This window comes from Aquarana catesbeiana, linkage group LG08 (assembly GCF_042186555.1).
Source record: "Aquarana catesbeiana isolate 2022-GZ linkage group LG08, ASM4218655v1, whole genome shotgun sequence".
Taxonomy (NCBI): Eukaryota; Metazoa; Chordata; class Amphibia; order Anura; family Ranidae; genus Aquarana; species Aquarana catesbeiana.
The window spans coordinates 30,236,205-30,252,026 of record NC_133331.1 but is presented as its reverse complement, the minus strand read 5'-3'; the positions used below and the strand labels follow the sequence as shown (position 1 = coordinate 30,252,026).

General features: G+C 44.2%; 1 protein-coding gene across 6 annotated transcripts in view; it reads left to right on the top strand.

Annotated features, from left to right (window-relative positions):
- The window catches only part of CTBP2 (C-terminal binding protein 2), a 207,131-nt gene that overhangs the window by 170,876 nt on the left and 20,433 nt on the right, over positions 1-15,822 (top strand). For all 6 annotated transcript variants that reach the window (XM_073595662.1, XM_073595661.1, XM_073595664.1 and 3 more), the window contains 3 exons: positions 124-254; positions 4,881-5,008; positions 13,623-13,740. In XM_073595662.1, the coding sequence (XP_073451763.1) occupies positions 124-254; positions 4,881-5,008; positions 13,623-13,740 (377 nt within the window). The remainder of the gene's footprint in view (positions 1-123; positions 255-4,880; positions 5,009-13,622; positions 13,741-15,822) is intronic.

The window sequence follows — 15,822 nt, the reverse complement described above, 5'->3', positions numbered from 1 at the left end:
TTTTTTTTTTTTTTTTTACAAATATGTGCAAAGTGTGATGTGCACACTTTTTTTCAGGGCACTGTATATAGAGTCTCTCCTAGAAGATTTATATATGATCTTTTTCTATCTTTCTCTCGCCAGATGAGACAAGGAGCCTTCCTAGTAAACACGGGACGTGGGGGTCTGGTGGATGAAAAGTCTTTGGCTCAAGCTCTGAAGGAGGGCAGAATCAGAGGAGCTGCTTTAGATGTACACGAGTCTGAACCTTTCATGTGAGTGTGGCAAAATCAGGGAGTCACAGGATATATGTAGTTTTCTCTTGTGCCCTCCAGTGCAAATCAAGTGTTCTCTGCAGATACTGCAGCTATGATGACAAAATTTGCACCGACTAGTTCTAGGCAACCGGTGTGTTCTGCAAGGTAGGTAATTAGACGTGCAATGCACAGGTACTTCGACTGCTAGTGGTTTTTAACCACTGGGCCATACTTCCTTCTGGGTCTCCAACCAGTTGCAGAACCCCTCTCACAGTGCCTTCCAGCTTGCTTCTCTAATGCAGGGGCGGACTGATAATTCATGGGGCCCCCGGGCAATAGGAGATTATGGGGCCCCCGGGCAATAGGAGATTATGGGGCCCCCAGGCAATCAGAGATTATGGGGCCACACAGTATACACACACAGTATACACACACAGTATACACACACACAGTATACACACACACAGTATACACACACACAGTATACACACAGTAAACACAGACAGATGTAAAAAAAACACAGATTTATACATACTGTCCTGGGTTTTACTGAGACTGGCAACCCTGATGGGGCCCCCTAGTGGCCCAGGGCCCTCGGGCAGTGCCCGAATGGCTCAATGGTCAGTCCGCCCCTGCCCCTTAACCTCCCACAGTACCCCCTGAAAGCCCTCAGTGCTCATAGTGCCACCCAGTTCCCTGCAATGTCCCCTAGCTTTCTGCAGAGGCTCCAGCTCACCCATAGTGCTATCAACCTCAATCAGTGTCTCCCAGCACCCTCAGGGCCCTACAGTCCTCACAGTGCCCCTGCAAAGCCCACAACCCCCAGTTACCTCCAGCTCCCTCGTGAAACCTTATCGCCTACAGGGCAACCAAGTCTGAGTCCTCCAGCATTTCAGTAAACAAATTTGTATTTCCAGAAATAAAGAAAGATGTATATCTGCGCTGTGGCGGGGCGGCAGCTGACACGGATAAGTAATACGCCAAACTTATAAATAATCTTAAGAAAAATTGTGTAGTGCGAAAAGTAAATGAACAGCGATGAGAATACTGTGTTATAAATGGACAGCACATTGAAATAATGTCCAAAAGAGGGTTAAAAGTGAAAAAATTAATAAAAAGTTATCTATCTCTATATCTAGATGTCTCTATCTCTCTCTATATCTAGATGTCTCTATCTCTCTCTATATCTAGATGTCTCGATAGATAGATCGATCTATGTATTTATATACATAAAGTCCAACCATGTGGATGGAAATCAACAATAAAAAAAACAATGTAGTGAAAAATATAGATTTAAATGCACAGTCCCATGATGGGATCAGCAATATAAACTTATTGATGAAAACACAATAGTTCAGTGCAAAGATGTGGACAAAAAATTTGGTGGTGACTTGAAAAGTGAAGAGTTGATCCAGTACAGAGCTCCAGAATCTTCCACTGCACCCCCCCCCCCCCCGTGAAATGGACAATCACCGGAAAACCTGCCCGCCACTACAGCAGCAAAACACGCACTCAGTGTAGATCCGTCATCCGTTGTGGGGAAAGCTGTTCAGCAACTCTCACCATCCAGATCTAGCCGTAGTAAATAAAGCTCACCGGGAGCCAGATGAGGTCTCCGTAGTGTAGCTTTTATTGGAATTGTAAGTTAAAAGCCAAAAATAAAATGAATCAAAAAAACATGACAATGGGTGCCACTGCCGACCCGGTATCAGACAGTGGCCTGAAGTCAGCACTAGTGACTCCTCCCCAAAAGTATTTCCATACTTTTAATATTTAAGTATGAACTTTTTTTTTTAATATTGGTGCATGGAATGATTTGGAAGAATTTTATAGGCCCTGGTCTCTATAAGGTGGAGAACCATTGCTCTTTATAGAAGTTCTTTCTGTATTTCTCAGCACAATCATCATTCCTACACCTTGTACTTTTTCATACAGGTAAATTTTTCATTTGTTGGTCATTGGATTGTTACTAATTAAACTTCATAAAACCCTTTCCCTGCCCAAGCAATGTCTAAATGAATGCAGCTTTTACACTGCCCATCACCTAAACCAGAATCCCCAGCTGAAGTGTTAGATTGGCCTGACTTCTGATTGATTGAAGAGAGATAAGAGTCAGGAAGATGGGCATCCATTCATTATGGCAGCAGGCAGGTCCAGGTGTCATTGCCTGGCCTAGCAATACATTGCCTTACCCATGGAGCCTATTCCTGTCTCTACAACACATACATTACAGGAACCTGTACTAAGAGTAATATGGAAGCCTTCATTTTTACCTTTTTGCTTAGCTGCCATGTTTATCTAGTGGCTTTGATGGTTTTGGTGTCACTAATCCAGAACATGTTTGGAAGTCATACATGTACTGCATTTATGATCTACACCAGAGGTCTCCAAAGTACGGCCTATGGGCTGGCTCGCTAGGACGTTTTTTATGGCCCACAGCTAGTGTCCTCAGACTCACTGCAGAGATGGGTTGGGGGACTTGCTCTGCATATTGACAGTCATTGGGGGTAGGGCCTCTCCCACCGCCAGTATGCAGTGCAAGTCCTGCACCCAACAAAGCCCGTATTATTTCAGTGCAGACCTGCTGCAACCCCCCAGCTCCTGCTCCGTAGTTGCATTCAGTGCCCTATACCGCTGTCATTTCACATACAGTGTGTCTATAACAGCGGGGCTGATGAACGGGTAAATATAAGGTGGTGTAGGGAGACTGCTGGGGAAACATATGTGCTGGGGGGGCTCTGGTGGGGGACATGTGTGGGGGGGGCTCTGATGGGGGTCACGTGTGGGGGGGGGCTCTGGTGGGTGACACTTGTGGGAGGGGCTCTGGCGAGGGACACGTGTGGGAGGGGCTCTGGCGAGGGACACGTGTGGGAGGGGCTCTGGCGAGGGACACGTGTGGGAGGGGCTCTGGCGGGGGACACGTGTGGGAGGGGCTCTGGCGGGGGACACGTGTGGGAGGGGCTCTGGCGGGGGACACGTGTGGGAGGGGCTCTGGCGGGGGACACGTGTGGGAGGGGCTCTGGCGGGGGACACGTGTGGGAGGGGCTCTGGCGGGGGACACGTGTGGGAGGGGCTCTGGCGGGGGACACGTGTGGGAGGGGCTCTGGCGGGGGACACGTGTGGGAGGGGCTCTGGCGGGGGACACAAATGGGCTAGGAGGCCCCGATGAGGACACAATTGTGTGGGGAGTAGTGGCTAGTTTTTCTTTTTTTTGGGGGTGGTGTGTTTAGCAAACGATCTACCACCACGCCCCTCCCCCGGTCATGGGTGGGACAACCCCCGGGGGTCAGTGAGTCAGTCGGGGCCCCACACTTACCGCCAACTTGCGGGCAGCGGCAGCTTCTCTACGGGCTGCGTGTTTGCCCCTCGGTTTCCTGCGTGCCTCTTTGCCCTCCTCTCCTCCGTGTGCTTCCTGCCGGCCAATCCGATTGGAACTCCTTTCGGCCAATTGGGTGATGGGACTCATGACCCGCTTCCTGAATGGCCAGTAGGAGATTCAGTGTTACAATAGTGAATATTCATTCGCTATTGTAAAACAACTGGGTGGGCTCAGAGCGCAATGCCCAGAGACCACTTTTTTTTTTTTTTTAAGCCTATTGGAGCATCTGGCTCTAATCACGTGCTTCAACACCCCCCCCCCCCCCCATTGGAATCCATGCATCCGGCACTCCTTCATGTAGATCAGGGGGCCGGACGCATGGATAAGGGGCGGCCACTGGTGGGGAGGTTCTGATGAGGTCACAATTTTGTGGGGAGATTCTGATGGGGAAACGGATGTATGGGGGCGACTGATGGGAACACAGATGTAAGGCCTCATGCACACGCAATGTTTAGACTTTGGCATTTAGGTGAGGGCAGAGGATACAGGTCCACCATCCAGGCCCGCTGATGGCAGCCTTTTAAATTCTATTCTCTTCCAAGGCTGTGGATTAATTTATAAAGAACTCATTTTTCTTTTTTTTTTTTTTTTTTTTTTTTTTTTTTTTTCAGCTCACAAATCTCTGTAAAATATAAAATTTTGCCCCTTAAAGTGAAAAGTTTGGAGACCCCTGATCGATAGCATTGACTCAGAATTCACTGGAGCCAGGCACAGCCAGAAAGTTAGCATTTTCAGGACACAAATACTTTTAATTTTTCACCTACAGCATAGTTCAGTCTGAACATATTTGATCCTGTTGGGGTCTTCAGTGAATAGTTTTTATTCATACTGTACTTGTATGTGAAAGTGTTTCTGCTGGTAAAAAAAATACAGAGGAGAGTTTACTATAATGAACAGAGAATCTGGAGAAGCTGTGCATAAATCAGCTTACAGTCCCAGGTTGTTAATTTAAAGCCTAACTCCATGTTTTAGTGAACCATAGTTTGGGCCAAAAGTTGGACCTCACAAATTATTTCCTTCACTAACACATGGAGCAGCTGTTGGCGCTGTTTGAACTGAATGTAGTTTGGGGTGCCAATAACCATCAATTGGTATCCATGCACGTCTCGCAGGGGCAGCGCATTTACATGTGGTGTGGGAAATGCGCAAGGAATGTGCCTTTCCTGCACCGTGTTCCAGTGTGAATGAGCCCCAAGTAAATCCCGTAATGTTTGCTGCTGTAAGGAAATTGGAATGATTTAGCCCTCCTTGGTCATGCCTTGCAGATACGGTCAGGGTCCTTTGAAAGATGCTCCCAATCTGATCTGCACCCCCCATACAGCTTGGTACAGCGAGCAGGCCTCCCTGGAGATGAGAGAAGCTGCAGCCACGGAGATAAGAAGAGCAATCACAGGTAGGTGCTGAACAGACTAATACATTATCATAAGCAGAGGTTCTATTTCAAGGAGTCCTCCGGAAACACCAACACTGGTCAGACACTAGAAGTCCACTTCCTTTAATCAGCTATGAAGTGTGAGCGTCCAATTTTCTGTCTCATTTGAATAGGTTATTTCGGTTGAATGTTCCACTGCCCATTCTTTGTCAATATAAAGGGAATTTCATAATTTAGTTGTAGGGTTGCACCGATACTAGTATCGGTACCGAGTATTTGCACAAGTATTGGTACTCGTGTAAATGCACCGATACCTGAAACCGATACTTTCAGGCTCGGCTCTTTGAGCTGTCAGTGGGTCTCCCCTGTGTTAACCCTTTCATGACTAAGCCTATTTTTGAAATTTGGTGTTAAAATCCGTATTTTTTGCTAGAAAATTACTTAGAGCCCCCAAACATTATATATATTTTTTAGCAGAGAATCTAGAGAATAAAATGGCGATTGTTGCAATATTTTATGTCACACGGTATTTGGGAAAAGGGACACTTTCATGAATTAAAAAAAAAAAACAGACAGTAAAATTACCCCAATTTTTTTGTATAATGTGAAAGATGTTACGCCGAGTAAATATATACCAAACATGTCACGCTTTACAGTTGCATGCACTCGTGGAATGGCGACAAACTACGGTACCTAAAAATGTTTTAATTTTTTTTTTTTTACGGTTACCAGGTTAGAGTTACAGAGGAGGTCTAGTGCTAGAATTATTGCTCTCGCTCTGACGATCGCGGCGATACCTCACATGTGTGATTTGAAAACACTCTTTATATATGCGGTCACGACTTACGTATGCGTTTTTCTTTGCTGTGCGAGCTTGCGGGGACGGGTGCGCTTTAGAAAAAAAACAATTTTTCTTATTTATTTAATTTATTTTTATATTAATAAATTTTGTTTAAAAAAAAAATTTGATCACTTTTATTGCTGTCACAAGGAATGTAAACATCCCTTGTGACAGTAATAGGTGATGACAGGTACTCTTTATGGAGGGATCGGGGGTCTAAAAGACACAAAATCCCTCCTTTGCACTTCAAAGTATTCAGATCACTGTTTTCGGCGATTCTGAATACTGTATATTTTTTTAAAAACCGGCGCCATTGGCAGCCGAGTAAACGGGAAGTGACGTCATGACGTCACTTCCGTGTTTACACGCAGGAGACTTACGGCTTCGTTCCAGACTGTCACTAGCCGCTGGAGAAGGGCGGATTGTTGATCAAGCCTCCTGGTGGAACGGGAGGCCTGGTAAGAGCAGCGGGAGGGGAGGATGTCCCCTCCCGCTCCTCCGGTATAACAGCAGAGCGGCTTTTAGCCGCATCGGTTGTTATCCCTGGAAAGCCGGTCACCGGCTCTAAAAAAAAAACAGTACCGGGATGATGCCAGCAGCTGCGGCCATCATCCGGTATAACCCCCCTGAAAGCCGCGTACGCTCGGTGGGAGGGGGTTAAAGAAGTCCGGTAATTGGAGCTGTCAAAAAAAAAAAAAAAGCAGCCGGCAATGTTTATTAACAACATTGCTCAGCCCTGAAACACTAGAATAAAAAGAAACATTGTTTCTTTTTGTAAATGTATGTTTCTTCATCTGCCATCAAAGGGATGAACAAATTGTGCCTCTGTTTAACCCCTTAACCCTTAATTTACTCTAATTGGCCTTAATTAACTCCCTATTCTCCTTCATTTAATTATTATTATTTTTCTGTTTTTTTTTCTTTTGTTCACGTCTATTATAAAAACAATTAAAACTTTTTGTTTGCTTTGTTAGCGAATATTTTTACACATGTATATTTACACATTTCACATTGAAAAAGCGCTAAATTAAAAAAAAATCTATTTATTTCATTTGTAAATAACGTTTCAATGCTTTGTACCATTGCTGACAGCTGACGTTAAAACAAAACGGTTGCGGTAAGTATCGGTAAAGTACTAAAAAAAAAAAAAGTATCGGTATTCGTACTCATAAAAAAAAATGGTATCGGTGCGTCCCTATCCAGTTGTAAGGTGTGGGATGCAGAGGTTCTGTTTTCCACATTACATTCTGGAACTTGGATAGAATTTCAAATAAAAAATTTAGGAAAATTTGTACCAAAATTCATCAGGAACTGTCCGAGATTCAGACCATGTATGGGCAGGCTGAATGGACCGAAGGTGATCCATCGATTAACTTGAGTACAACCAGCTTGTGGGACCAGCCAGTGGCTGTTATAGCTGCTAGCAATAATCACTGTGTTAGCAATAATCACAGCTTGCCCCCACCAGGACTATACAATGGCTCCACAGGAAGGATTCCACCATCAACACTGACTGAAAATCACTCTGTCTATGGCGGCTTAGGAAGAGTCTGCAGCATTTGGTATCACTCATCTGGGCTTGCAGCAAGGGGAGCGACCCCATATGGGGGGGGGGGGGAGAGAGACAACAGTGAATGTTCTCTCTGCCCTCCATAGTGATCCTGTCACTGGAGAGCTGTCTGCAAACTCCTAATGTCTTTCCTTGGTTTGGTGCTGCCACCTTCTGGGGAGACACAACACTGCTAAGACCCCATTCACACTGAAGGCAGTTTTTGGGCGTTTTAGCGCTAGAAATGGCGCCTGAAAACTGCCTCTCATGCCTCCCCAGTGTGAAAATCTGAGGGCTTTCACACTGGGGTGGTGCGCTTGCAGGACGGGTAAGAAAAGTCCAGCAAGCCGCATCTTTGGGGAGGTTTGGGAGCGGTGTATACAGCGCTCCTCCACCACCCCGGCCTATTGGAATAAATGGGCAGCGCTGCAACACGCGCGGTTTTAACCCTTTCTTTGGCAGCTAGCAGCCGAAAAGCACCACTAAAACAATGGTAAAGCGGCCGCGGCTACAGTGTGAAAGTAGCCTAAAATATGCATTTTCACGGTTTTTAAAAATGCAGCTACCCAACGGCTTTCCTACCCTAGTTAAAAAGAAAAATCCTTTTGGATGTATAATTATTTATTTTTTGTTATTTATGGAGAAGTTTTACTCACAACTAGGCCTATGTTCACACTTGTGCAGGATGCGCTTTTGCAGAGTGTTTTCAATGCATTTTAAAGCATCGAAATGCTAATTGCCTGGCTGTCACGCTGACCTTGTTTTATCCACTAATCCTGAACAATTTGGTCTAGGATGACTATTGATTTTTTTATTTTATTTTTTTTTTTACCACCTTCCATGATGGGTCACTGACCCAACACAAGTATACATAAAAACCAGGTCAGAATAACAACCAGACAATTGTCTCTTTCAGCAATGGCAGCGCCCATATTTCTCCTAGGAGATATTTAATTTAGGTTAATGACATGGTAGAGATACCACACCAAGTCATAACAATGATGTACATAAAACGGGCAATCGTTTTATTCTTTCAACCTCTAACATAAACACAAAAAATATCAGCAAGAGGAATTCCGGACCTGGGACAGGAGTAGTGGGTCCTGAGGACAGGAGATGAGAACCACTGATCTAGTTCAACCAATAAAATGGGAATAAATTAATAATATCCTTAAAAAAAAAAAAATCCTATATCCTGGAGCTGAAAAAAAAAATCATACAATCCTATACCCACAGTTGATCTGGAGAAAGGAAAAAAAAAAAAAAAAAAAAGAAGCCCCAAGCAAAGCAGGATCCAATTTGCTCCAGCAGGGGAAAAAATTCCTTCTTGATCCCCGGAGAGGCAATCGGATATTCCCTGGATCAACTTTACTTATAAATGTTAGTACCCAGTTAGATTATGTACATTAAAATGGGGTTCCACCCAAAAAAAAAAAAAATACATGAAAAATCTTAAAAAAAAAACATTTGGATACTTTTTTTTTTTTTTACTTGCCTCTAAATGCCTGTTGCTAGGGGGTCCCTCGTAGTCTGCCCCTTCCAGTGCCTGGGCTGGTGACATCACTTCCCCCTCAGCACAGGAAGGGCTCAGCTCTGCTCCCTCCCTCCTGTCAATCATCTGGGACCCATTACAGGTCCCAGGTGACTGAGCGGCCAATCACGGCACGCGGCGCCGCTCGCGCATGCGCAGTGGGTGCCAGGCTGTGAAGCCACAGCCCGGCGCCCACAGTTGCAATGCCAGCGCCGCTGAACGGAGGGGGAGACGAGCGGGGCTTCGATCCCCTGCATCGCTGGACCCAGGGACAGGTAAGTGTCCAATTAAAAGTCAGCAGCTGCAGTATTTGTAGCTGCTGACTTATTTAATTTTTTTTTTTTTTTTTTTGACTGGACCTCGGTTGGAACTCCTCTTTAAGGAAAGAATCCAGGCCTTTTATAAATCTACTGAGTGGCCAGAAGTTTTAGGTTTTAGGTGAACTTCTGCTTCAATGGAATGATTGTGCACCTTATTTCATGCATTCACCTTTTACACATAATTGTGAGGCTGGGTTCACACTTATGCAAATTGGATGGGTGTTTCCCCGCATTAAATTTGCATGACAGGAGAACATGAGCGGTTCTCATTGGAGCCGGTTCACACATCTCCGGGGCGGCCGCGGAGCGCACAGCATAAGGGTCCTGTGCATTTTTTGCCTCTGTTTCAGGTCCAAATTTAGGCAAAAATGCGGACCGGATTTGCCCCCTGAAACAGAGAACGGGGACGCACTGGACCCCCCCCCTGCTGCGAGCCGCATCTGCACACAGTGTGAACCCGGCCTAAATGTTTAGCAACCAGGAAAGGACTTTGTGATGGAGCAGCTGATGGAGCAGTGGTTTGGGGAACGATCGCTGACACATATTTTATAGTTACAATCAGCAATGTAAACAATCACCTTGTAAAACAACCCATTCCGTTTAAAATAGAAATGAAAGGCAAAACTTTTTTTGTATAGATATTATACAAAAGATATACAAAAGATATAAAAAAAAAAAGGGAAAAAAGGTATTTATAATGTGTTTTTTTTTTTTTTAAGTGATCATATTCCCTCTGTTCTCAGCTGCACAAGAGCAGCGGAGGAGAAGCAGCAGCACACTGAGCTTCCCAGTGAATGGCTGGGCAGCGGGGGCGTGTCAGAACAGGTTTGATCATTGGAGGAGAAAACAGTGAGTTCCCGGCATATCTAGAGAACTGATCACGGTGTGTTCTCCTGCTTAGTGTGGTCAGTTTCTAATCGGAAAGCAGAGGGACTGACAGGAACGAACATGTCATACTTGCCTCCTCTGTGCGGTTGGTTTTGCACAAAGTGGCCCTGATCCCCCTCTTCTGGGGTGCCTCAGTGGCACCCCTGGCTCCTCCTCTTCTTGAGTGCCCCATTGGAGAGCCGCTCTTCCTCCCCCCCGAGTCATTGGATTTGATTTGAGAACGGAGGTAAACTGATGTCTCTGCAAGTGATATCTGTGTGGTTTTCCTGCACGTATGATGTGAACGAGCCCCAACGGAAACCGGTCATGAGTAAAATAAGCAGGCTGTAATAGATGTCCTCCTTCTGTGCAAATGATAGAGGTCTGGCTGCCCCGATGATCGATTGGCTTTCTGAGTCTCTGATCTGGAACAAGTCTGCATATTAAGGGCTCATGCACACAGGACGTTTTAAAAACGCCAACGCTACAGCAGCGCTAAAATGTTTTTTTACGTTTAGCCACATTTTTACGTTATTGCGTGTTTTTTGGGCATTTTTTTTTCATTAAAAACACTCTTTATAATGTAAAAACGCCAAACGCGGCTTGACACGTTTAGACGCGTTTTTTTGTTTTTACTGCTCCTGAAAGCGTGGGCTGTAGTTTTTTTTTTTTTTTTTTTTTTTTTTTCTACTGCCCCTAAATGCTTATACAGTGGAACCTTGGTTTACGAGTAATGCGGTTAACGAGCGTTTTGAAAGACAAGCAACTTTTTTTTTTTTTTAAATTCTCATTCGGTTTGCGAGCATTGTCTCGCAAAACGAGCAGAATTCAAGCTAATGGGCGGTGCAGTACCGCATTTTGCCAGAGGTGCGGGGGCGCCGGTGACTCGGAACGGTTCGAAGCCATTCGGAAATACTCAGAAATAATTGGAAAAGCTCAAATACTCAGTTCCCGAGTGTTTCCAAGTTCAGCCGAGCTGTCCCTGAGTATTTCTGAGGCTCTCCTGCGCCCCCCCCTGACCTCTGGCCGCATGTGGTATTGCATGTAATAGAAGTCAATTGCGGAACAAATTATCTTAGTTTCCATTGACTTCTATGGGGAAACTCGCTTTGATATGCGAGTGCTTTGGATTACAAGCATTCTCCTGGAACAGATTATGCTTGTAATCCAAGGTTCCACTGTGCCTCCAAACACCTCTGACAGTTTGTGTGTATGGACACATAGGCTAACATGGAGGGGCTTTTAGAGGCAGTTATAAAAAAAAAAAAAGTCAAACGCCCCTAACAGCAGCTGTAAAAACGTCCCGTGTGCACGAGCCCTAAAGCTCTGACCTCACAGGCTGCAGGCTTGTTCCAGGGAGCAGTGGAGACAGAGAGGCCATTTTATTTTCTGGAGGAAGTCGGGGATAACATCCGTATTTATCTCCTAAAAGATTTTCTTTCTAACCTGCAAACCCGACATTTCATTTTCCTGATATGTACCCTGCTGTACTGTGTACTTGTAGGAAATCATATTCTGTTCTCTTTGTATTACTTCCTTTTGTGTGAAATTCCTGGTGTTCCTGCCAGTCTGCCTCTGCTTTCCTATTAAAAACTGACCACACTAAGCATAGAGAGCACAACGTGGTCAGTTCTCTAGCTGTGCTGAGAAATCAGCCTTTTCTCCTCCAATGATCAGACTTCTGCTCACATGCCCAATCTGCAGAGCCATTCACTGGGAATTTTTAGTGTGCTGCTGTTTCTCCCCACCCCCAGCTCTCTGTTCTCAGCTGCATAGGGAGATTAGAGAATATGTGATCACTTATAAAACAGGAAGGGGAAGAAAGGTATTTTATAATGTTTTGCCTTTAATTTTCAGTTTAAACTGAATGGGTTGTTTTACAAGGTGAAAGTTCACATATACATTAAAGAACCCCATTAGGTATCAACTTTGACTCTTAGCTCTGTCATCACACAGGGCTGAAATGAGAACCAGTCAGGGGGGGGAGATTTACTAAAACTGGAGCACTCAGAATCAGGTGCAGCTGTGCACCATAGCCAATCAGCTTCTAACTTCAGCTTCTTCAGTTAACCGCTTCAGCCCTGGAAGATTTTACCCCCTTCCTGACCAGAGCACTTTTTGCGATTCGGCACTGCGTAGCTTTAACTGACAATTGCGCGATCGTGTGATGTTGTACCCAAACAAAATTGATGTCCTTTTTTTTCCCCCAGAAATAGAGCTTTCTTTTGGTGGTATTTGATCACCTCTGCATTTTTTATTTTTTGCGCTATAAACAAAAAGAGCTACAATTTTGAAAAAACACAATATTTTGTACTTTTTGTTATAATAAATATCCCCATTTTTTTTAAGAAATTTTTTTTCTCAGTTTAGGCCGATATGTATTCTTCTACATATTTTTGGTAATAAAAATCGCAATAAGCGTATATTGAGTGGTTTGCGCAAAAGTTATAGCGTCTACAATATAGGGGATTTATAGCATTTTTATTATTATTTTTTTTTACTAGTAATGGCGGCGATCTCTGTTTTTTTTTTTTTCTTTATCGGGACTGCGACATTATGGCAGACAGATCAGACAATTTTGACACGTTTTTGGGACCATTGTCATTTATACAGCGATCAATGCTATAAAAATGCATTGATTACTGTAAAAATGTCACTGGCAGGGAAGGAATTAACACTAGGGGGGCGATCAAGGGGTTAATTGTGTTCCCTGGTGTTCTAACTGAAGGGGGGATGGGACTGACTAGGGGAGATGATAGATCGCTATTTATACTTTGTATGAACACACGATCAGTCTCTTCTCCCCTCAGAGAACCGGATCTCTGTGTTTACACACAGAGATCCCCGTTCTCGCCGTGTTACAAGCAATTGTGGGAGCCCGGAGGTCATCAAGAGCACTGGGCACTCGCATCGGCTCTGGGGTCGAGCTGGCAGCGCGCACGCGCCCCTAGTGGCCACCAGAGGGAGCAACATAACGGCAATTCGCCTGCCCGTGCCATTCTGCTGCAGTAAAACTGCGGCGGCTGGTCGGCAAGCAGTTAAGCTTTGACAATAAAACCTGGAAGCTGATTGGTTTCTATGCAGAGTTGCACCAGATTTTGCACTCTCCAGTTTTAGTAAATAACCCCCTCTGTGTCTTCCGTCTGTATCACTATTCTTTTTTTTTTTTTTTGTCACTGGAGTAATTACTTTACAACACAGCAGCAGCAAAACATTCTATAAAAGAGAGCGATAAGCGCTGGTTCACACTAGTGTGATTTCTGATGTGACTTGAGTCACAAAAAATTGCATGATAAGGGAAATCGCATTATATTCAATGGTGCCTGTTCACATCACTACTACTCAGCATGGTGTGATTTTAGGATAAGGTTCCTATGCTGCTTTGGTGTGATTTACAGTGTGACTCGGCCCTATAGAATATGCAAAAACGCAAGCAAGTCACACTACATAATCGCACTGAAAATCACTGCAAAATTGCATGGCTTCTGCTGTAATAATAATCTTTATGTCGCTTCATATATCAACAGGCCGCATTCCTGATAGTCTCAGAAACTGTGTGAATAAAGAATTCTTGGTTGCAACAACTCAATGGACTACAATGGAGCAACCTGGGACAAATGTGGAGCTGAATGGCGCCACCTACAGGTGAGGGTCTGGCTTACACTTTCATTGCAGTCAAGAATGATTAACGTCTCAAAACTAAAGACTGTCCCTGTCGCCCAGAGCAGGCACTTGGGATAGTTCTCTAGTATAAGTTAGAAAATAATTAGCCATCAACTGATTGCTTTGGTCATTTGGTCAATAGTCCATAGTTTTTCCCCTTCAGTAATGTGTTAATTTATCAAAGTGTCTAATAAGTACTGTGTGTTACCCCACAGCAACAACTTAGATTCAGACTTTTGTTTTCTATTCCACGTCTGAATCCATTTGGGTACTGTAAGGCATTAACCACTTGCCAACCAGGGAAATTTTAAAGTTTTGCATATACAGCATCTCACAAAAGTGAGTACACCCCTCACATTTTTGTAAATATTTCATCTTTTCATGTGACAACACTGAATAAATGACACTTGTCTACAATGTAAAGTAGTGAGTGTACAGCTTGTATAACAGTGTAAATTTGCTGTCCCCTCAAAATAACTCAACACACAGCCATTAATGTCTAAACCGCTGGCAACAAAAGTGACACCCCTGAGTGAAAATGTCCAAATTGGGGCCCAGTTAGCCATTTTCCCTCCCTGGGGTCATGTGACTCGTTGGTGTTATGCCCCGTACACACGGTCGGATTTTCCGATGGAAAATGTGTGATAGGACCTTGTTGTCGGAAATTCCGACCGTGTGTAGGCTCCATCGGATTTTCCGACACACAAAGTTTGAGAGCAGGCTATAAAATTTTCAGACAACAAAATCCGTTGTCGGAATTTCCGATCGTGTGTACAAAAATCCGACGCACAAAGTGCCACGCATGCTCAGAATAAATAGAGATGAAAACTATTGGCTACTGCCCCGTTTATAGTCCCGACGTACGTGTTTTACGTCACCGCGTTCAGAATGATCAGATTTTCTGACAACTTTGTGTGACCGTGTGTATGCAAGACAAGTTTGAGCCAACATCCGTCGGAAAAAATCCTAGGATTTTGTTGTCGGAATGTCCGATCAATGTCCGACCGTGTGTACGGGGCATTACAAGGTCTCAGGTGTGAATGGGGAGCAGGTATGTTAAATTTAGTGTTATCGCTCTCTCTCTTACTGGTCACTGGAAGTTTAACATGGCACCTCATGGCAAAGAACTCTGGGGATCTGAAAAAAAGAATTGTTGCTCTACATAATGATGGCCTAGGCTATACGATTGCCAAGACCCTGAAACTGAGCTGCAGCACGGTGGCCAAGACCATACAATGTTTTTTTTTTTTATATAATCTTTATTATATATTATTTTCAAATATAACAAATAATAATACAGGGGGTACAAAGAGAAGAAAAAAAAAGGGGGGGAGGAATCTAATAAATCACAGTGTAGTACCATAAAAGTATACCAAACCATATATATTAAAAGGATGTGCTTTAAAGAGTAAAAGAACAGACGGTGCGAACTTTTACTAAAACCTTGACGTAAGTGTGTCATGAGATACTTATGACTTCTTCATCCTGCGTCCACCATCATAATAGAGGTGGAATCTATGGTTGAAACCACCACTACATCTAAGCAGGTCAACAGTAACCATGTTAAGTAAACAACAACCTGTTAGTGTCCAAGAGTTAGACCCTAGCCGGAAAAAAAAGGGGGGGTGGGGAAGGGGGTAAAAAAGAGGGAGAAAATTGGGGAGGGAGGATGATGGGTATATCTAATAATCCCTGACATATCTGTCTAATGGCTAGCACAACTGTGTGAATTAAAAGTGCAATATCATTATCATTATGTAGATCTTGGGGGTAAATAAGTATGCCGTGGCTCTCATCCTTCAAAGTTGTTTAAGGGGCAACTCCAGCAATGTCCGATCTACAGGAAGCGGCCCCAGGGGAAGCCTGGAGGGGAGTCGCCGTATCCCTAGACTTATAATGTGTCCATGTCGCCCAGATTGCATAAAATTTATCAAACTTATCTTTACATTTTGCCATCCACTCCTCCGCTGCCATGACCGAGTCAATCAGGCCCATCCACTCGGTTCGTCTCGGAATACGGGTTGATTTCCAGTGAACAGGGATCAAACGCCGTGCAGCATTTAA